Genomic DNA, 23,776 nt, shown 5'->3' on the forward strand with positions numbered 1-23,776 from the left:
TGACTCTTTGACGGCAAAGGGAGCAAGTGAGCAATGATGTACACTCATGAGTGCACTTCATCATACATCATGATTATGATTATGATGATACATCATCATCATACAATTCATCATTTCTTCTGCACAATGTGTAATGGAAGTTCCAGTGATTACGTGTGACAAAACATAAAGTTGTGGGGTTTTTAGATATTTTTGAAAGGAAACTCTCCAGTTATTTATTCTTTATCTGTCATTAATTTATAATTCTCAATATCAGACATGCTCAAAGGTAAATGTTTACTACTTTCAATCCTCTGCTCCCTTCAGACCCCTTGATCTGCAAGTTGCCATCTCCATGACAAATGGCTGTACATACAAAGTCTGAGGGAAAGTGAAGGGGGCATGTTAAATAATTACTGAAATGCTTATGGTTATGGAGAATAAATCTTGGTCTTTAACAATGGCGATGGGAAAGGCTTAGGGCCACATGATTTTTGGGTGGGACTTAAGGCGGAACCACTGTTTTTAGTGCTGGAGAATGCCACATTGACACCCACATTAAGAGCGGTCCGTTGTTTAGTTAAATTTTTATTTATTTATTTTTTTTTTTTTACAAATTTTCACAGTTTTGGCCGCCATACCTATTTATTATAACAGAAATTTTCTCTCCAATATAACTAAGTAGATCTAGGGAAGCAGCAAGATTGTCGAACACAGTTAATTAGAGATTAGATAGGATTATATCCTATTAGATTAGATTAGATAACTTTATTAACGCCAGATCAGAAATCAGCTTGGTCACTTAAGTCAAACAGGTAACACCAAAGAACATATGATAACATACTACCACAACACACAAACTGACACATATTCTAAGAGGATATTTGTGTGGCGCAGGACTCTGCCTAGCTACTACATGACAAACAATGTCATACATTGATCGATTCATTTTTAAGAAAAGCTGATCATTAGTCATGCACCTGAAAATCAGACCAATAAAAAAGGCAATAAATATAAAATAAGACCTAAAAAATCAACAACTGTAAAAACATACATATAAACAAAACCTTACAAAATATACATGAAAAAAAAAAACCATTATTTAGGAAACAAGCAAGTATCAGAGCAGTTAGGGTGACATGAGCAGTCAGATGAATGGACAGGTTGTAATTGTACGTTTGTGAAAAAAAGTTAAAAATAAAACTCATGTTTGCACCAGACATGCCAATTTCTGTCATAATGAATGTACAGTATAGTAAGTACAGTACTTCAAAAAAGGAAGTACCTCTACAACTGAAACTGATATTTCCAACGATTTTAATCATTAATTTCACTTTTGTTAAGAGGTTTATATAATATGGCAAAATGTGGAAAAAATCAACAGTAAATCATTGCACACAAGAAGGCTTATATTAGTTATCATAGTCCACTCTGGTAAAATAGGGACTGACTGATCATCTGACCACTTACTTGCCTCTTACTGACCTTTTCATGCCCTACTTCACACCAGCAAAGTGTCATCACAAACTGAGATATCAAGAAACGTTTGTCAGAAAAATGTTTGTGAGAAAAATGTTACTGAAACACTTACTGGAAACAGTGGACAGAAAAGTTAAGAAATAAAAAAACAGCAGTCTTGTACTTCAATCACTTACGGCACTCAGGCAGCATGCACTTCTCTGTCTGCTCCAACTCCTCAGTGCACTCTGCAGGATCAGACTTCAACATCCTCTGACGTGTTCGCACACCACGCCCACATGTCACACTACATTCACTCCAGTCCAACCAGGGAGAAAGCATGCATGGGATGGTATCTGCAGACACCCACAAGTACAAGTTTACAAATATGAGAAATACAGATTGAGTCAAAAAATAAATAAATAAATAAGTAGATAGATAGATAGATAGATAGATAAATAAATAAATGTTAACTCACAGCATTCTGGCATCATGCATTTCTCCACTTCAGCCACATCGGTTTTACACATCGATCCATCAATAGGAGTCATCTTCACCATGCGCTCACGTCTTATCATGCCTATCCCACAGGTGACACTGCAGGAGTCCCACTCCCCCCACTCAGTCACCAAACAGCTGCTGGGTGCTGTGAGAAAGTCAGTATGTCAGTTAAAGCGAAGCTCCCTGACAAAAGCATCCAGTTTACGTTTGACTGCCAATGTCAAGATAATTGCTTGATTTTTGGGAAATGATTGACAACATTATTATCTGTCTTTGTAATTTTTTTCTTTTACAGCACATAATTAATTATATCAAAGGACTCTTTTTTCAGCATATGAACTCTCAAATAGAGCAAATATCATGGATGGAAATGTTTTTTAAAAAAAGTAGTAAGTTAAATGGGCTATGTGTAAAGCCCATTTAAAGCCTTCATCAGACATGAGTCCAGGTTGTACGACTTAAGTTACTACACTGTGGCTGTTTGATTTAATTCTGTCATCTCTAAGCCAATCAGCTCTAATATCATATCACCAACGTAGGACCTGTCTGCAAACAAACGAACACACACACACACACACACACACACACACACACACACACACACACACACACACACACACACACACACACACACACACACACACACACACATGCAGACAAAAAAGTACTATTGATTCGGCCAGCTAGTTTCTCCATAATAAGAGTATATATTTAGACATAAGATATGCAGACAGTATATCCACCTTTACAAAGCCATTCAGATCCACCTCATTAGAATTGGCCTGTTGATGTTCTTTTCTGTTTTTTCTTTTAGTTATATTTAGGGTTCAAGCCACATAGGGGCAGAACCCTGTTGTTTTTGTGTCAGTTTATAACCTCTGCCAAGGAAGTTATGTTTTCACCTGTGTCTGTTTGTCGTTTGTTTCTTTATTTGTCAGCAGGGTTACGTAAAAAGTAATGAATTGATTTGCACCAAACTTGGTGGAGGGATGGGGTATGGGCCAGGGAAGAACTGATTACATTTTGGTGCAGATCTAGTCAAAAGGGTGGATCAAGGAATTTCTTATAACATTCCTTAACATTGCGAGCATTTCTTAACATTTTCGTCATTGGCAGCCTTGGTGGAGGTATTCACTCTACTGACTGCCATTCTTCTTACTATTATTATTATTATTAATATTATTTTTCAGTCTAATCAGCTCAATTTGCTGTGAGCTGGAATGAGCTAGAAACATGAAACTCAGCCCAATAACTGGAAATGATGGGCAAGTGCTTCCCAAGAAATATCAGCCCACTTGGCCAGATGGTGGGGCTGCAATTAAGGCCCAAAAATCGCAGTTTTGGAAAGACCATGCCCCTCAAACCATAAGTCTCATTGACTTGAAATTGGACACACAACTCCAGCTCAATGTGCTCAACAAAAAAGCCTCCTGGACTATATAAGTCTTCCATGATGGAGTTTCTGCCATTTTGAAATTTTTGAAAAACACATTTTAACATCTCCTCTTAAACTGTCCGATTGCTACCAAATTGTCTGTAGATCATCATTGGACCAATCTTAGCAAAAGTTGCATATAGCTTGTTGATGCTTGTTTATTTAGTTTTCAAGATATTGACCGATAAACTTCACAAGGTGCATGGCTTAGCAGGAAAATGGCAATAACTTATTAATATTTTGTCCAATCATCATAAATCTGGGCACATATCTTCAGGAATAGATCTACTCAAGTATTTTGAACGCAACCCATAGGGGGTACCACAAATACCAAAAATGTGTACCTCGAAATCCAGTGGACAGAATTTCACCAATGTAGGTGCACATGCTCTGGGGGCAAATATTAATCAAAATCTGAAGTTCAATATTGAATAGTGCAAGTCGGCATATATTAAACATATATTGGCCCAACGTATATTTGCTCATAACTCAAGATGCCTTTAAGCAATCCTGATTAACCTGGATACATCCTGCACTATCTCCTGAACATACAGCTGGGTTAAAAAGTCTTTCCCATTCAAATGAATGGGAAAGTGGTCTCAGACCCCCCTGTTTGGACCCCAATGTTCACACAGAGTTTCTTTCAAATCTGGGGAAGGGGGGACAAATGGGGTAACATAGTTTGCAGTTATTGAAATGCTGCAGGTGGTGTGATGATTAAATAATAAGTGTGTGATTGTTCTCACTCCTTCTTTAAACAGAATTAAACAAGCTGAACTAACTTTGCTCGGCTTTGTGAAGCCTGAAACCCGCCCATTGCTGCTCGTGGCTCTAATTTTGGCAGAATGAGCTGCTTCCTTCTGTTGAGTGCAAAACGGCTTGAACCTGGAACTGCTGCTTTCGGCTTTATTTATTATTCTACTTTATTTTGTGTCTGTATTTTGCAACTTTTTTTGTTTTTATTGTGAGGCACTTCCTGACGTCTTGGTTACTTCACTGTTTACATTAACACTTTAATGCTTTTTAAATCAACACAGTACATGAACTCAAAGTGAGAAAATGGGAAATATTGTTGGAATTCTAGTCTTAATAAAACTGAATTTTTTTAACATAAAGATAGAATACTAAGCATTCATAAATATTATTTTATAATAATGAAGTATAGTATATATGTAAAGTTTTAATTTTCACATTATAACACGTGGTGACTTGCAGTTAAATCTTCTAATAGCTTCTGAACCAAAAACCTCCTAATAAAGTGAAGCTTTAATAATGTAGTTTAGAAGAAAAATAAAAATGCACTTCACTCCATTCACCTGTAGAGGTAAACACACCTCACATATAGAACTAGAACTAATTTGATGAGTTTGTTGATCCATTATACTATATGTAACAACTGAATCAAATCAAAAGCACTATTGATTTGGCCACATCACAGAGATAATTAAGGTAATTTAGAAAACCGCAGATTCTTCTGAGTGTGTCTTTAATTTGTTGACTTTTTAATTTCTTAACAAAAACTACACATACATTCATGTATGCATATATCACTAGGACTCACAGCATTCATCGTTGACAACACACTTCTCTTTTTCCTCAGTGTGAAGCTGGCATAGCAAACCGTCCTCAGGATACTGTTTGACATATCGCTCTCTAGACCTCATCCCCATCCCACAGGACACGCTGCAGGCTGACCAGCTGATCCACTCAGACATCATGCATGTTGAAGGTTCTGTCCACCAGGAGAGGAAAAATGAACAAGGTCCTATTACCAACAGATACTATCAGAAGAAAATCTTGACATTTTATATTTCATATTTTCATTTCCTTTGCCAGTGTTATTATTAGGAAAACTTGTGGGTTTGTACTTTAAAAACTGATTATTTGTCATACTTTGCAGGTGCAGTAGCCTTGTTTCTTCATTGCAACCAGTACAAAACAAGATCCACTGCTGGAGTTGACGATTTATTTCAATGAGTTCTACCAACAGGCTAGTTTTGGTCAAATAATTTTAGCTTCCACTGAAAAAGTTCTGTGTCAGATGCACTATGAAATATGACATCACACCAGGACCCTACGTGTTCCAGTGCTCCCAATAGATGTAATTAAAGACAGGTGTTGTCACTAAAATACTATATTCTTAGTCAATTTGCTTAGTTTCAGGAGGGGAACATGTGTTGAGACAAAGAGGTGAGATCAAAGGTCAGAATTAGCTACAGAGAAGCATCCTGGAACAGACAAAGATTCAGGGTATGCCTGAAAATGTGAAAGAATGCACATTACTAGTGTAAAAGGTCTGAAAATTGTACTTTCGTCATTGCCACAGTTGGTTTTAAGACACATCACAATCATTATGTAGCACTTAGAGGTTGGATTCTGTTCATTCTTTCCCATACATTAATTTATTTGTGGTGGCCCACCACAATATCAGCACTGACCACCACATACTCACTTTCTAGGTTTCTTATACATTCCAAATAGGTAAAATCTTATTTTACTGTAGAGCTGTTTGCAGCACATTGATTCGATCAGCCCTTCCTTGCCCCACTGTTTCTCTCTCTCTCTAACAAACACATTTACTGTGAGTCTTACTAGCCCACTCTGAATCAAAACATGATCACTCATCAAGCACTAATACTGGGTTGGGCCTCCCTTTAATCTCAAAACCAACTTAATACTTTCTGTTCTGGGCTGACAGGAGTGGAACCCGATGCAATCTTCTGCTGTTGTAGCCCACCCACCTTAAGGTTCAATGTGTTGTGCATTCTGAGATGCTTTTCTGTTTACCACAGTTGTAAAGAGTGGTTATCTGAGTTACCGTAGCATTTCTGTCAGCTCCAACCAGTTTGGCCTCTCCTTTGACCTTTCTCATCAAGAAGGCGTTTCCATCTGCAGAACTGACACTCACTGAATGTTTTTTGTTTTTCCGCATCATTTTGAGTAAGCTTTAGAGATTGTTTGGGTGAAAATCCCAGGAGATCAGCAGTTTCAAAAATACTCAAACCAGCCCGTCTGGCACCAGACAATCATTTCGTAGGCAAAGATCACATTTTCTTCTTTCTTTCTGTTGTTGACCTGTATCTGCATGATTATATGCACTACACTGCTGCCATGGGATTGGCTGATTAGGTAATTGTATGAATAAGCAGTTTTACAGGTGTTCCTAATAACGTGCTTGGCGAGTGTATATGAAGTGTGGGAGGAAACCCATGTGAGGGTCCTAATCAGCCACTGAGGATTTGTGCCCCAAAAAGACAACCACGCTTGAACCAGGGACCTTTAGATCTTCTGTCTAATGCTCTTCCAAATGAGCTATTCCAAATTCAGAGTCTTGGTCAAGAATGCTGCAGCAGACAGGATGCTTGACAAAAATATCTGAGCCCAAGACACTCTTCCCTCACACTAAACCAGAATTCTCTAACAATTGCTTGGAATTCAGTCTGTTCAGTCATCTCAAAGTTGAAGGTGCCATTTCCCAAAAGCTCTTCCCAGAAACTGTCTTTTATTAAGTCAAGTTGCCTGAGGGACAGTCCTATTCACAGAATGGGCCTGAGGGAGTAAAAATCAATATGTATGACCCCAGCTCGTATCAACTAAAAAGTGACCTGCAACAAGGTCCACTTTGGTGTAATATATTACTATTATCCAGCATGGCACTTTGACATCTCCTTATTCTTCACTTACAAAGATTTACTTTATGAGTCTAACTCCCATTTACTGCTGTCTCCATCAAACACCTCTTCTGAGTGAAGCCCTGGTGCAGATTGTATATTAAAAGTGAGAAAAAGGGATTCTGTCAAGAACATGTGATTATATAAGAACAGAGCTTGTAAATAGGTTTTCTTCTAGACATTATGAATGAACTTTAACCAACTTAGCACGTATTTGTCTTTGACTCACAGCACTTGACATTCCCTGCTTTCCAACAAACTGAGAACAGCACTGCGTAATGGCTGTGGCCTAATAAATTTTAACTAAGTGAATCATTAATAAAAGATACAGGTATCTCCAGCTCCGATAAGGTCCCCAGAGAGCCACAGTGTTTCCAAGGAATATTAATCACCCTTGGTGTCAGCCCCTGCCCAGCCCCAGCATGAACTTCACAATTATCAATCTACGACCACACTCTAACAGAGCACTAAATGAAAACAAAGGAGAGGTGCTTAGGAACAAAAAGCTATCTGTGTTGCTGTCTGATAATCGATATGACGAGCAGTGAATGGTTTGAGTGTGTGTGTCTGCGTGTGTGAGAATCTCATTTAGCCTTGAACAGCCTGAGCTTGTCTGATGACTGGTAGATATCCTCGGAGCAAGGGAACAAAAGAGAGGACCAAGAAGACAGACGCTGAGTGTGCTGCCTCTCAGCTTTTGTTGCAAACTGACAACTTCAGTGGAAATTGGACAAAAACAAACTCCTGGGGTTTTGTGCTTATGTGTGTGTTTGTTGCAGGATGGGTGGGTTGAACTTGCAGTAAAACAGCAAATTTACAACTTTGATGGAAATCTGAAAGAAAAAGTTTTCCTTTCACAATGGCAGAGAAAAACAGAAAGTCAATGCCAATTTGCTTAAAATACATCTTTCATCAAATCTGATGCTTGAATTACCGTAAACCGTGGCAATCCGCTTTGTTAAATATATTTGCATCTTTGCATTTACACTTTGTTTCTGAATACTAATTAGGATCCTGAACATTCACAATCCTCCTGTTGTTCCTATTATCTTTAACAAAACAAAGAAGGCATGGTGCCTTGATTTCTTTTCTTCAAAGGTAAACACAGACAAATCCTGGTTTAAGCATGCTGGATCCAAGAGGTCGTTCAGCATTAACAGCTAATCCACATAATCTTTTATTTTTCATTGAAATAATTAGCATATCCAATCATCAATGTCTATTCTGTGTAATTAGGTTTTTATTGTATTTTGTGACATATTCAAAATCAACTCATTATAATTGCAGAGTTACCACCTGTTTCCTTCAGTTTTATCGGTTTCTTTACACATACTGTGATCCTTCACAACAATAACCTCAAATGTCATTGAATGGCTACACAATTACATTTCTGAATAAATTAATACCACTAGACTGTGAAATATAAATGAGGCAGCAGCTTTGTATTTTCAGCACAGATTCCATCAGTTTAAGCATAGTCACTAAGTCTTAGTCAGCAAGAGATAAACACCTAAGCTCAAACCTTCTTATCTTTTGAGGGTTCAGTGATTGCCCCACTTGTTGATAAGAAATGAACGCCCCAAACTCTAAAACTCTGAAATGATTAGAACATAAGGAGGTAAACCCTTTGTTTTTTTAACGCTTTTTTCTGTAATGATGTTAAGAAAAAAGGAGAGCTACTGTAAAGTAACATTATATAGTAATGTATCTCTAAATTAATTGCAGCATTCTTTACTGCTATCTTTAAAACTACTGTATATGCTAATCTCAACATGCTAGCATAGATTCTCACAAACATGCTCACTTTAACAATGTAAGCGTGGTAATGTTTAGCCGGTGTAATGTATACCATGTTCACCATCTTAGTTTAGCGTGTTAGCATGCTAAAATTTGCTTATTAGCATTTGACAGAAAAAAATAGCTTAACTGCAGCTTAGAATGACATTAGTGTTGCAGGTATTTGGTCAGAAGCCAAAATACTGGATAAATTAAAACACAGTTATTACAATTCATCCTGCGAAGAAAATAAATGTTTCCAGAATGCTATGCTGTATTTTCAAAGTATTTCTGCTGCTGTTGACAGCAGCTGGTAGTCACTTTGGTAGCTACTGGACTAATACTTAAGATTTACTTCTAACTCCAGGTTTTCATGAGTGTTAATGCTCTTTAGTGAGATAAGGTTTCCCTTATTGGCCCTGTTCAGAGGTAATTATAAAGAATGTAATGAGGGAAATAGAGATTTATTTGCATTTGCACTTTGGTTGTGCTACTGTAAGTGCTTCCACATAACCAGGCTGAGAATCCTTTTGCTCTTCCAAATCCTCAATTATTTAAATATATATGATTCTATAACCTCTTCCTAGTACAACCACATCCAACTACTGAAGGAATGCACTAATGACTTTCTGTACCTATATTTTTGGCCAGGCCTACAAACCCAAATGTTTATCACTGACTGAGTGATGAAGTTACACCATTGGTCAGCTGGCCGAGTGTTGCAGTTTACCCACTGGCTATTGCTCTTTCAAATGAAAAAAGAAGCACTTGCGACAAATCTAGTGACTTTTTGGAAAATCAAGTTAATATGGCCAAAATCACAGCACAGCCGTTGTCTTCAAATTATGTGTATGGTTATTTTGTCACACAACGTTGTGGTTATAAAATCCAGATTTTAGCAGAGCAGAGCAGCAGTTTGGAAATGGCTTGGAAGTGACTGCTGGTTAACATGTAGTCTGAATGGGCTGTGTTTCAGTCACTATTTCCTACTTGTTCAATTGTCTGACAACAGAAACAGAAATACGCAAATGAGAACGGCTTTAATGGAAATTTGGCTGTATTGAAATACTGTATATGTGAGCACAGAGAGTAGGAGAGAAGCAAACAGATAAAGATCGGTCCAGCAATATACTAGATTAAGACCTAGTCTTGTTGGAATTAAAACTAGGGAGGTTGAAATGAAAGTTCTTTCCAACTTGGCTGCTCTTCATTTACAGTGTTGCCAGATTTGACAGCCAGATTTGAGTTTAGAACCTGCCTAATTATCATAAAAGTAGCCCAATTTTTAATTTTCATTTAGGAAAGGATCTTTTTCTAATCCATCCCATCATATAATGTTGCTATGGATTCAGTGGGTTACTTTGTGGGCTGCAACTTGAGCCCCATTTCTTTTAGTCTATATTTGTTTACATTTTTCTGAAAATTAAGTACACCAAAGTCGCTATTAATACTTCCTGTTTTCTCTGTACAACTGGATGTAATGACAACTGGGCCTATCAATGAGCTGCTCTAATACTGAAGAAATCTAATTTATAAGCAGATTTATGGATAGATTTATAGACAGTTATTTGTGATGGACATATGAGGTGTCACATTGAATATCAAAATATGTGTATCATGTCTGTGTGTTCAAATTTGACTTAGTTAGTTAGTTACGAATCCGAGATTAATTGCATCCATGAACTGTTGATTGTGCTGAAAAGCAGGCCAAAGTAGAATAACTAATGTCCCGTTGTTTTTAGAACATGCAATATTTTCTGCATCATGTCTCTCCCTTCACACCTCCTCTGAAATCTCCTGTGCTTCCTTTACAGTTTAAAAAACTCTTCTATTCGCCCAATTAAAGAAGTAGTAAGTAGAAGTAGATTACGGTCTGGACAATATGAAATGACATGCAGCATAAATGCTCGCCTAAGACTGATGGGAATGTCGTTAGTTTTAGAGATAATGTATTTGGTCCCAAACTAAAGTATAGGACAAATTAAAATTTTCAGCTAATGATGGCACTAAGATGAAAAGAGAGGGGCTCACCAAAGATTTTACAATCTAACCTGTGGAAAACATGAGCGTCTGTATTTTCATGGCAATCCATTGAATAGTATTGAGATATTTCTATCAAAATTATAAATGTCAACCTCATGGTGGCACAAGATAAAAAGTCAGGGGATTACCAAAGTCATTATGGTTCATCTTCTGGGCACCATGGACAGCTGTATAAATTTTTTTGGCAATCCATCCAATAGTTGTTGATATATTTTGGTTTCAAAGTGGTGGACCAACTGACAAGATTGACAACTAAGAGACAAGATCAGAGCCAGATTAACTTTACTAATGACATGTATAGAAATTAGCATCCTGTAACTGGAAGTTAGATTTCAAAATGAATTTGAGAGTGCACAGGAAATACTTACAGTATCTAAATATAAGGAAAAAAAACTAGGTTTTGACCTGGTATTGTTCCAGTAAGTGCAAGGATTTGGAAGTTGTGGTCTTCTAGATTCCAACCTACTAACAGTCTATCAGTGTGTGTGTGTGTGTTTACCCTCAATACTGCATCCCGGGCCCATGCAGGGCTGGAAATCTTGAGTGTGAGGACACGGCACACTGAGATCCAGCTGGGCCTTCAGCATCCTTTGCCTCATCCTGCGGCCTTTTTCACAAGTAGCACTGCTACACGCCGACCACGGAGACCAGCCTGAGTAGATACATGTCTCTGGTGTGTCATCTGAGATAGAAAGACAGAGGGATGGTAAGTGGGTGAAGCAGAAGACTAATTTCAATTAATTTATCTGCTTATTCAGTGGCTTGGATCACAAGATCATTTTTAGCAGTTAACTTTGCTTTCACAAAACTTACTTTTGTATTTCATTCCTCTAGAGCATCTGAACTCATTTGTCAGATGGAGGGGGAGGGGTGAAGGATGGGGTACTAGGCTAATATTGATTATTTAACACTGTATTCAAAGGTGATTACTGCATGTAGTGGACCACAAGAGGCCACAGAGTGACATCTGAGGGGGAGAGGTGGAGAAGAGTGTGATTTGTGAATGTCTTGTCCAATTATCAGTGGTAGCAGAACTACAAGAAGTAGCAGGGGTACTGGCTTCAATTAATAATGGTCTCTTAGGGATTCAGAGAGTCAGAGAAAATGAAAGGAGAGGAAAGAAAAAATATACCATCTGCCCTCAGGGAGGATCCCGATAGGGTCCAATTCACTGGGATAATGTTTAATGACAAAGGAGGAGAATGAGGGAAGAAAGAAGCTGGTGAAGCAGAAAGGAAGTTAAGAGGACAGTTGGGTTGATGTGTAAGTGAAAGCAGGGAAGCTCCGGGCAGACCAGGGGGACCAGCTTGAATGGATACTCATCTCTGTAGTGTCCTCTAACGGAGAAGAGGAAGAAGGTGAGGACAGTTGGAGTAAGAGAGGAGGAAAAAGGAAGACAGAAAGAAGCAAATGGTTCATGACTGACTGAGAAAGACATGTTTTAGGCGTCAGGAGACTGAGCAAAATCCTGCAACCTACCCAAGGCTGCTTATAGTAAAAATATATATAGCACAAAGCACCCATGTATAACAAAAACACTGTCAGGCACTGGTTTGTCTGTTTAGCCTGTCTAACTCATGTCACAGTGCTGATCCCTGTAAAGGTTGGGTTATACCAGAAAATAGCTAGTTTGTGTGAAATCAAAAATGATTATATCTGATCAGAACCACCACATACAAAAAGCGGGGTTAAAAAACTGATCGTCATAGAAATCGAAACGCAATATTGTTTAAATACGACGACAACTGCACACATTTTCAGGCAGTCTGACAGAAATTGTTGTGTCGAGAATGAAAAAAGAGCTTGAGATAAAAGTTCAAACCCTGTCTCCTTTCTCAGTTGGCCAGCACACACCTTATACAAAGCTGGTCCCATCTTATACAAAATATGTTAATATACTATAAATTTCCTTTGCAAAATGCACTTCAGGGAATTATACAGTCAGTGCTACCTAGATTATTTTCACTATTTTTTTTAATCCTATTGTGGCATTCTTTATCTACACAGAAGCCATAAGGAGGAGGTTGGAATGGGTGGTTCAGTGTGGTTTAGGCTACTAAAACACGGTTAGGTTATGTGAAGGAATTTTTATTTCTTTAGGTATTTTTCTTTCATTATTAGGTCTTTAGGTCTCTTCTGTTTAGGCAATGCTCAGTTCCCATCAGCAGTAAGCATACCAACCAAGGCTATAGTATAGGCCCCAGAAATTAGACAAGCAGGGTGTCCAGCTGATGAGGTAAACGGCCAGGATAAACAGCTAGTGACTTAAAGTCTCATTGTCATTTGGTGGTCTCTAAGTAGGACAAAAGTATTGAGATATAAAACGTAAGTTAGGTAAGAATATAAGTTAAAGTTTATGATTAGGTACGCAGTGGGATCTTCACATATATACTGTATGTAGGTGATGTAGTTAGATGAAGAATAACCTTCTTTAGACATATGGTGAGCGTCGTGTGACACCTGAGTCTATGTGGGTTTAAACACACCCATAACATGTTCCTCACAGTTAACACTTGGTTTAGGGAAAGATCATGGTTTAGGTTAATTACTGAGACATACAGCATGTCCTGTCTCATGCTTAAAGTCAGCTTATATTTAACCAAGACCACATTCTTTCCCTAACCTGTAAGTTCACCTGAAATCTTTTTTTGTTTTTTTAAATGTATTGTAAATTGTTTTGTATTATTAAAAGGAAGAAAAAAGGTCTCTGGAAAATTTTGAATTCCGCTACTTGCGGAAAAGAACGTGAGACAAAGTAAACAAACTTGCAATGTAACCTACTTGTCATGGGTAGACAGTGTGTTGTTAGCAGTTCTTTTGACCTCACCAGCATTAAACAAGTCCAAGATTACATTTGTAGGCAAATTTACATGCTGTTTAATGTTTAATGTGCTGCAGCTGACCAGCTAATTAGCTATCTATCTTACATTACTTAAATCAAGAGAACTTTTGCACCATAATTTTAGTTTAGTGGCTCATTCAGCAGGCTGAGGTGCAGGACAAGATGTGTGTTTATGTTGTTTGTAATTTAGAAAGGAAGCAGACTTTAGCAGGAAAGCTAACATGGGTTGTTATTCAGAGTCATTGGCTCTTGTGTAGTAGGCTGCTGTCTAGCTCAGTGTTATTGTCTGCTATGTCTAATGATAGAACACTGACATTACTGCTTTATGCAAGATTTGATTGGCTGTATGGAAACAACTTGTCTATGTAGACGGACACCTAAGAGTTTTCTGTTGAACTAATGTAAAACTATAGGGGTGCAATAATGAAACAAAAAATATAAAATATAGATGTTTCCCTTATGGTTTCTGATTTTTTTCTCGAAGGACACAGGACACATAAAGTATACTGAAGCTGGCAAAAAGAAGCAATCTAATTTCAGCTGAACATTAAATGAATAGTAAAGACTGGACCTGGAACCAAGAGGCAGTTAATTTAGCTTAGCATAAAGACTGGAAACAGGGAAAATGTTTAGCCTGGTTCTGTCCAAAGGTAAAAAATATACACCTACCAAACACCTTTAAAGCTCACTAATTAACGCATTGTATATTTCTCATCCATGCTGGTTACATGCAGGTACTTGTTCTTGGTATAAATTCGCGATGCCCAGGCTAGTTCTTTCCTCTTGCGTCCTGTCTTCACGCTAAACTAATTGCCTCCTGGCTCTAGTTACATACCTAACAGATAGCAATGAGAGTGGTATTGATCTTCTCATCTCACTCAACAATAAAGCGAATAAACATACATTCCATAAATGTCAAACTATTACTTTAACTAAGTGCTTTGAATTTCCTGAAGATACCACAATGAACACAACCACGATTAACTTCTTTCATTGTGGTTATTTATTACATTACAGATAAAACTATCAGAAACACTATAGCGACCACAAACCGACCACGTGCATTAATCCTAAAACGTTATTGTCCAGAGTCACAGGATCTGTGATGTAGCACAGAATATAAAATATGTTTGATAAGGACAGGACTTGCTCCAGATGGAGTTGTATTGCTCTACAACTCCTTCTCACAGCAGGGTGACAACAAGGCCCTGCCAGATGTGTATTCTGACACTCTGACCTCTCTTCTGTGACTCAAGTCACACCAGCTTTGTCTTTAATGAGCTTAGTGTGTGTCCTTGAGCATCATAGGACACTGAATCCGTATGCTCTCTTCAGTCTTTAAGTTACATGACTCGATAGTTAAAGTGAATGTTTAGCAAACACAGTGAACTTAAGAATTGGGCAAGTCCGAAGAACATAAAGGGATACAACATCAGGAACGGACAGTGACTGAATTTGTTAAATACTACATCAAGCCCTTTAACTTAATCTGTTGTATCTTGGTTGCATTTTTTCTCTAAGGGACTGTAATCAGGAAAGGATGATGTGGTAGTGCATGTACTGTACCTTTCTCCTTCTCCTCCTGTCCAATATCAGCTACGATGTCATCTATGGTGTCTGGGACCACATTACATTGTTCTCCCTGCACACAGAAGGAAAATTGAGGTCACACACTAACATTCACTGACACACAGACACAAAAAATGTATCCAAAGGCTTCTTAAAAGATGAAGCAATCTTTGAGGGTGAAACTTGTTTTTTGAGCTTGAAAATAGTAGTTTGTCCTAAAAAACAACCCAAAGTAAAATAAAAAAATAATCTCAAGGTCCATTTTCTAGCTTTTTCTGGATCTTTTAAACAAATCTCACAGTCTTCATCAGCAGATGAAGTTGGCTCATTTGTCATGGAGATAGCTCAGTTGTCATCACATTTGACAAATTATGGAAGTTTGGTCACACGATAACAGGTGTCTCAAGGTGAGGCTCACATTGCCGATGAAGGCAGCCGAGCTAGCACTAGCTCTAGCAAGTTACTTTGCTAGCATGTTTACTGTCAGCAAGCCACCATTTGCTGTTTGATCTATTATTACAGTGTTATTTTACAAACTGTAGATTACCAATGACCGTGTATTTGATAAGTGAAATGTGTTAACATGGTTAAGCTTCACTATAGGGCTGAACAATTTGAGGAAAATATGTGAGTACAATTTTTCTCACAAGTATTGCAATTGCAAATTCAATTGCAATTATTTTCAATAAATTAACCTCCACCTTAAACAAGATATGTTTTTTTACCAAGTATAAACACAAAATTTATGTTGTTTATTCTAAAATCATTCATATAAAATAATGCAGTTGCTTGTTGTTGAGTTTTAAAGATAATCACGACTTGATTACATGAGTTTCATGTAATGCGGCTAGCTCATAGCTGAGCATGAATTACTACAGCTGAGAAAATTTGACAGTTGTCATGTAAAGTACAATTTAAAAAAAAGAATGGGAGAGAGACACAGTCCTAACTCTGATACATTTATTTCAGCTCATAAAGATCAATGTTTTGTTAAACTGCCTTCTGTCGGATGAAGAAGGACGTAAAGTACAACTAAAATTACAGCTTTGAAATTTGTACTCTTTCAGACTCTGAGTTTGATACAAACTATCTTAATTATTTAATCATCCTGTGAAGTATTTTAACAAAAGGGCATTTGTTGAAATGATTTTTCGACTATGATTTTCAGAACAGAACAAGGTTTACAGTATGTGTAGCTCAGCTAGTAAGAATCCTTCTGAAAAGTCTGTCACATGACCATCAACCTGCAGGTGCAAGCGGTTTCATGGTTGTATATATGTTTGGAAGCTCTGAAAAAACTGAAAAAAGTTCATAAGTGGGACTTCAGTTTTAATTTTTTTTTTTTTTTTTTTTGACAAGAGACTGTTTTTGTATGTCTGTGCATGTTGTAACTGACCGGAGCTACCAATGTAAGATTATTTCTAAATCTCATTCACACATCCGTGCACACATAAACACTTACACACTACATTTTACCTTCCTAGCTATGCGTTCCACCACCACCTTAGCCACAGGGGTAATTGCCCCTCCTTCTGGGTCATAGAATGGGCTCTGAGGATGGTCCGAACTGGTCAGTGGCTGGATCCTCTCCTGAGGGATAGTAGGCTTATTTGGTGACTGAAAGAGGGTGAAATAAGGGGGTAAGTGAGTAATATGAGAACAGTAATGACGATGTGTAATGTGAAAGGTGTCGCTTGTAGTGACGAAGCCACAGATAATTATCGCCTGACTGCAGTTCCTTTCAGCTCTACGAAGCCTTTTAGTGTCTTTCAATCTCACTGCTCTCATCAGCATAATTTTCAGGTGACAGGTGTTTTTGACAAAAAAAGCTCTATAAACCGACTTTAGGCTACCTGCCCACCGCCACATGACAGACAGATGAAGTCAGCAACTAGCCGGTGAACAGTGGAACATTTAGCTGCTAAAGTGCCAGATATTTTTCACTGAAGTTTTTGGAGACCAAAACAAAACTACAAGGAGGGTTTATATTCATCTAGTGGACACAAACACGACTCCAAATGAAAGCTAAAGTTGCTCTGTGTCTGCTTGACGTGTAGAAAAGCCAACATATTTGGCCTAAAGTTTTAGATAGTAAGGGGATAATATGTCAGTGCTGTTTTTACAGCCAGTTGCGTTGCCCCCAAGTAGGGTTAAAGTAATTTAATGCAGCTTTAAGTATCTTATAAATAAAAGGGCTAATGCCTCTGTAACATTTTGAGCACCAAGTAACGTTTCTGGAAATAAATACTATTTCCGAGCAAAATGGGACATCAGGTCGACATGAATTTAACACCCAGCAGAAGGCACCCCTGCTATACTGAACATCAAATCAGGATTTTTTTAGCACTACAAGGGCCTTTCAGTTTTCACAGTCATCTCCCCAGGCAGATATCTAAGTTCTCACTGTGAATCTAAAGATTAATTAGCTCTGACACTTCTTTAACAATCTGGGGAAATAAAAAAAAAATAAGATGCTACAGTTGAAGCTCAGGTCATTCATGATCTGAATTTCCATCATTCCACATTAGCACTGTGCAAATCATGCACTGTGTGGTGAATTGGTTGGTTTCCTAGAGGAAAGCATCTGCTCTTGTACACTGGATATCAAATATGCGTCAGCGAAGAGAGTCAGAGTCTTCCACAGAGGAATAGTTAAAATAATCAAAGTTAAACAGCCAAAATTTAGGGCAGGGGAATATTTTGTGGGAGACAGAATACTAATCCAATAGAAGCGTATAGTGTATGCTTGTCTGTGAAACATGCTTTTGGAATGAGAACAACATAATTTTTTCTTGAGGGAAGGAATAGTACAGCAGCAGTAATTCAGAGTAGAATTAATAACAAGTAATAATACTACAATAGCTGCATTTGTTTTATACTCCATTCTGACCAAAATAGAGAGGTGGGTAGCTGTTGATGGCCTGAAAGAGGCACCTATAGTGGCTGTTTCTCCCATCAGCCATCTGGTTGGGAGCCTCTTTTCTGTTTGATCTCAGTATGCATTATTTATATCAATTTAAACACCCCTTTAATAAGAGATTAATGGCATTGTTTTCAGGTGTGTGTGATAGCATGTTTCCACATATTATTAGAACTTTAAAACAAAAAAACCTCTAAAGAGAGAAGAGATAAAACATGGGAAAATGAATCATTCTTTCTTCTTTCGAGTAAAATCCACTTTGTTGTTTCAAGTTTTAAACCAACTTTTGATTAAATATATGCTGCAATACTGAATAACACAAAATGAAAACATCTACAAAGGGATTATGAATATGATGTTACATTCTCATCTACAGTGCTATAAAAACATCAACAATTCTATTTTAGTTTGTTGTTTTCTTCTCTTACTTTTTGTTGAAAGGCTCCCATATGAGACGAAAAGGAAGACATTTTAAACTCGTTGAGACAATTAGAAATAAAAACTATAAAGGCTTTGCTTTTCATACAGTAAAAAGATGAGAAAGTGTCTGGAAAGTGTCTGGAAAATCTGTAATCACATGTCTCTGTCTGTAGGTGGCAGTCATTTAATGTCTGCTGTAAAGTACAATGAATACATAATCCGGTGGTACACTTTAAGAAACTAAACGAATTTTCAGGGGGAAACTTTCCAGAGTAAGAGGAGTGGAAGCATATCATAAGCTTAGAAACAGTAGTTTGAAGATACTCTAGGACCAAGGCAACAGCAATGTCAAGGCAGTCCAGAGATCACAACATTTTATAATTCAACATTTTATAAATATGATTCACGTACATATGGCAAAAATATACATGAAACAACATTTACCTCTATGTAGAGGGAAAGAAATATCAATGTCTAATCTATGTTTACTTTTAAACATGCTCAGTGCAGAGCTGCCTTAATTATTGTCCATATGATCACAACATTTTATAATTTAGAATACACACAATTTTCCACAAATCTGGACAAAATGTAAATAAAGTGAGTGGGTGAGAGAGTTAAGGAGACCAAATAAAGACAATGTTTGACATAAGACTAAAAACAGGCCCAGAACAGTCAGTTCCAGATTTGAGAAGTAACAGAAGGTGAATTGAAAGAGGTCTAGTTTTATGTATAGTGAGTGAGGTTTTTCGAAAAACATTTACTGAATTTTGAAAAAGGAGGAAACACCTCAAACTTATCTCAGAACTTCAAAGACAGACATCTGGATCTGTACACAGAATTAAGGGTGAGTGAGTTAAAGTTGTTATCTTTATATTACAAAATGTTGTCAAAATGTTCATATTTTTAAATGCTACTGCTGCAGCAATGCTCCACACATAACGTTAACAAAGGCTAACGTAGCGACGGTTCATAACGTAAGTTGTGTGCTCACAACATTATTAGGCTGTCGTCATTACCATTCAGTCTGTCAAAATACTGTATAATGTTGACTCTTTAAATGAATATTTTCACACCATTGGTCTGTCACCTTGTTAGTAAATTTGAACTACTGCTTGTCCACTGACTATATGGAGGTGTGTGTATGTGTATATGTGCGCACACTGTGTATTCAGCAGCTTCTGTTGTTTTTTTATTCTTTGCCATGGTATCGAATTTGGTATCGAGAATCATGGAATTTCAGTGGCATTGGTGCCGACTGTCGAATTTCTAACACGGTAAAAGACAGGTGGAAGTCAAGAGTGCTGTGATCTGGCAGTTTAATATAAATTCTGCTTACTGCCAACAGTTAGTGAACCGTAAATTTTATAAAAATATTGAATATGCTGTACTGCATATATAACTGCCAGCTTTCACTAAAGCAACATATTCATCTCTAACAATTAGACTATACCACTGCACCTTTAAATGAGGCATACAGAAGTGTCTCATACACAGTATGGTATCCAATGATGTAACACACCCTCAGCAGCCATTTTGGAGGTCTTTAATTCTTAGCAGTGAATAGCTAGTGAATAGCTAGTGTGGCTAGTTTACAGTACCCAGTCAGCTAAATATCATATTGTTCTTCTCTACAAACACATAACTTTAGATAACATTAGCTGGAGTAGATACATTAGACACATTAATGTATCTAATTTACTGTATTTCCTAAAATAGTGACCAGGGCCTATATTTACCTCAACTGCAGAAGGTAACAGGCCTTTACTAGAAGTAGGCTTGTATTAGAGGCAGGCCTTTATTTCTAATCCCTCTGTTTGATAAGTATAATTGGTCAGATTTTACTACAAAACCTCATTTTGATCAGCTCCCGTTTGCCCTGTTAAAGTTAATGCATTACGCTAGCATTTCAGTGGACAGAAACCCTTCATTTTTTAAGAGCGCTTTTATTGTGAAACATTTGAGGGCATACCATATGCAATAACATCTAGACAGGATTAAAGGCTGTCAAAGCAAAGTGGATCAGAATGAATGAATAAAAGGCCACCATTTTGTCAGTTTGGACCCTGTAGAAATAGCATGATTATATTTTTGAATTTACTAAATTAAAGCAGAAGTAATGTACATTATGCTTAACTGACATGCAAGCTAATGTTCAAGCTAATGTTTAGAGTGTTACAGCTTGTCGTCGCAGGAAGCGTTTCGAGAAGGGCCAACTGTGGACCAAATGTCTTGGGACTCCAGGTCTGTGAGCAAATGGGAAAAGAGTAGGGTCCCAATTTGTGATCTGTATCACCACTTTTTTTCTTTTAAATTTGAGATTTGAAAAGAGTCATGTTTCTCTGCTCAAGAAATTATGTAGTGATGTAATAATGTTTTTTGTCAAATAAAAATTAGCTAATGTGCTTTCTTGTTGTGTGCTAGGTGTGAAAGAAATACTCTACTTTATGTTAGCCCCGTAAAAACCATGCAAAACAGATTGTAATATATTATATCCTCATGAATAAAACAGGAAACATAAACCTCTCTTATGTTGTCAGTGTCAGTGGTTGATTTTAGTGAATTATGTATGCCTAAACTCGTATTACTTCAAAAAGTATACATAAAAATATAGAAATATTAAAAAACATTTTCCAGTATTTTTTACTCCTTCCCACTCAACACAAAAGACGTAACAGTACAATTATGGTACTGTTTATTCATTACTTCATTGACAAACACAAAATCCCCATATACAGTACAACAAGCTCATCTTTAACAGCACATAATATTTAATGTTAGCATTAAGTTAGATCTTTCTCTATCCTTTGCCCACCCTTCTTATGTTAAAGTGCTAATGGTAGTTAAAAATATCTTTATTAAAGACTGAAGATAAAGTTATATGTGCCTTTTAATACCTGAACATTTCACTCTTTGTGTGGCTTTCCAGGACTTTTATTTTACTTACTGTAGATTTTTTACGCAGAAGATACTGTTTCCCTCATTATGAGCATGAAGGAAGTTAATTGACCCGTAAAAGTTGTAGCATATTTGCTTTTATACTTTTGTGGCATAAAATGGGAACTCTACTCTCTTTCCATTGACCTGCAGACCTGAAGTCCCCAGACATGAGGTTGGATGTTGGACACCTCGCCTTTTTCATTCATCCATCTTGTACATGTCCATCCATCTCATCATGTCTGATGGAACAGATATGCTTCATATAGCTGTCTACACAGCCAGCGAAACATCTCCCATTTTACCACCTAGAGGTGGCGCCTGAACCTGCTGCTGCTGCTCTGCTGACATGCTACTTTCACTACAGGGGCTACATTAGAGCTGCTGACAATAACATCACTGATGTGATCTATGGCCACAAACTTTCAACTTTTTTGGCTTTTTTTATAGGTTATTTTGCCATTATTTTCTCCATGGTCCTCATTAATGGCAGCAGTTTTAACAAGTTGTAATACAACTGCAATGTCTCTACTAAATGTTACACATCCTAGGTTTCTACCACTGCCAGCAAATGTTTGAACTAATTAGTTAAGTAGGATAGACTACCTCATAAGTGACACCACTATCAGTGCCTGCATCCCAGGGAATGAGGTCTGTCACCAGTCTCTGCACCCAGCCACACTCCTTGGTACAGAGATCCTCTCCTGACAACCCCACGTTCCAGTCTGGACTGGGCCCGAGCATGGTGAGGAAGGACATCAGGTGATGGGACCGATCCACAGAAAACTCTGCTGATGGAGCTGCTCGCCTGGTAATGGTGATGGGAAATATAATGAGACAGCCCTAACCCACTGTATGTTTTTAACATATTCATCTCAGGAAAAACATTTTCCTATATTCACTATAAACTCTGCTATAGCATTTTTTAGTTAATTACTTGCAAAATGGCCAGTTCTGATGTCATGACCTCTGACCCCAGTCACACGCAACAAATACATTGATCTTTTCTGAATATAATATAAGCTAATTTGAAGGGGTTTTTTTGCAGAAAACTGTCTTTGGTATCTTAATTATCATGTCTTAACCAAGACATAAATGCAAAAACAACTCTTTAGAGCAACTGGACAACTTTGCATGCAAAACAGAACAAAATGAGCTAATATTTCATACTCACAGTGTGAAATGAACGTATGTTTGTGTATATTCTCATTAGTAAAAATAATAGTGGCACTGAACATTGCAAATGACAAATGCGAGGAGGGGTAATTAAACAGATGTTCGGTGAAAGATAGAGTACATTAGTGTGTGTGTGTGTGTGTGTGTGTGTGTGTTTGTGTGTCTGTGTGTGCACTTGTACGTCTATCTTTGTGAGGACCAGTTTGAGTTATATACCTTATGGAGGGAAGACATTTCAGCTGCTCCCCCTTTCTGTCACAACTTCAAAGGGCTGCTTGAGGGTTAAAACTTGGTTTTAGGGTTTTAGGGTGAGGGTTAGGGTAAGGATTTGGGTTAGGCATTTAGTTGTGATGGATAAGGTTAGGGTAAGGGGCTAGGGAATACATTATGTCAATGAGTGTCCTCACAGAGATAGGAGTACAAGTTTGTGTGTGTGTTTGAATGTGTGTTCATGCCCATGCAATACTGAGGGCTAGAATTGTGATAAGTTTCTAATTGCTCTTGAACTAATTCCAAAGACTGCACAAAATGCCAGAGTGTGACGACTAAGACAACTCAGCCTGGCTTTAAAGAAGCATATAAAGGAAGTCATCATAAAATAATTAAGAACAAGTTTATCAAAATTCACACAATAGTATCAGAATTTTAATTTTAATTTACAGTTCATTGATTAGATCAGAAATGAAACTTTTCCCAACTTTTCCTGCCAATTTAGAATTTGATAATGCTCATAATAAAGATGTAGACATAGTGATTCATGTAAAGGTCACATTATCAAAGTTTTCTGTAACAAATAAATTCCATATGTGTCTCTTATTGTTTCTGATGATCGTCTTGTATGTCCCAGATTATGTAAATGTAGTGTTTTTCATATATTATGATCTACACATCACTTAACAAGAGTTTATCTCTGTTTACCTCAAGCGAAACATTATGTTATGCTTTAGAAAAAAAGCTAGAATAATCTTGGCTTGAAGAAATGCTCAGGCAGCCTCTCAACAGAAAAAAAATGTCAATTTCTCATGAACAAAGTGAATCAGCCTTGTTTT

At 37.4% G+C, this 23,776-nt stretch overlaps 1 protein-coding gene across 6 annotated transcripts in view; it reads right to left on the minus strand.

The window, feature by feature from the left end:
• spon1b (spondin 1b) overlaps positions 1–23,776 on the minus strand; it is a 108,388-nt gene that overhangs the window by 3,358 nt on the left and 81,254 nt on the right. For all 6 annotated transcript variants that reach the window (XM_040132885.1, XM_040132882.1, XM_040132886.1 and 3 more), the window contains 7 exons: positions 22,158–22,359; positions 16,751–16,891; positions 15,272–15,347; positions 11,363–11,545; positions 4,935–5,105; positions 1,916–2,083; positions 1,635–1,793 (listed from right to left, as the gene is read on the minus strand). In XM_040132885.1, the coding sequence (XP_039988819.1) occupies positions 1,635–1,793; positions 1,916–2,083; positions 4,935–5,105; positions 11,363–11,545; positions 15,272–15,347; positions 16,751–16,891; positions 22,158–22,359 (1,100 nt within the window). The remainder of the gene's footprint in view (positions 1–1,634; positions 1,794–1,915; positions 2,084–4,934; positions 5,106–11,362; positions 11,546–15,271; positions 15,348–16,750; positions 16,892–22,157; positions 22,360–23,776) is intronic.

This window comes from Xiphias gladius, chromosome 8 (assembly GCF_016859285.1).
Source record: "Xiphias gladius isolate SHS-SW01 ecotype Sanya breed wild chromosome 8, ASM1685928v1, whole genome shotgun sequence".
In the NCBI taxonomy this organism is placed as follows: domain Eukaryota; kingdom Metazoa; phylum Chordata; class Actinopteri; order Istiophoriformes; family Xiphiidae; genus Xiphias; species Xiphias gladius.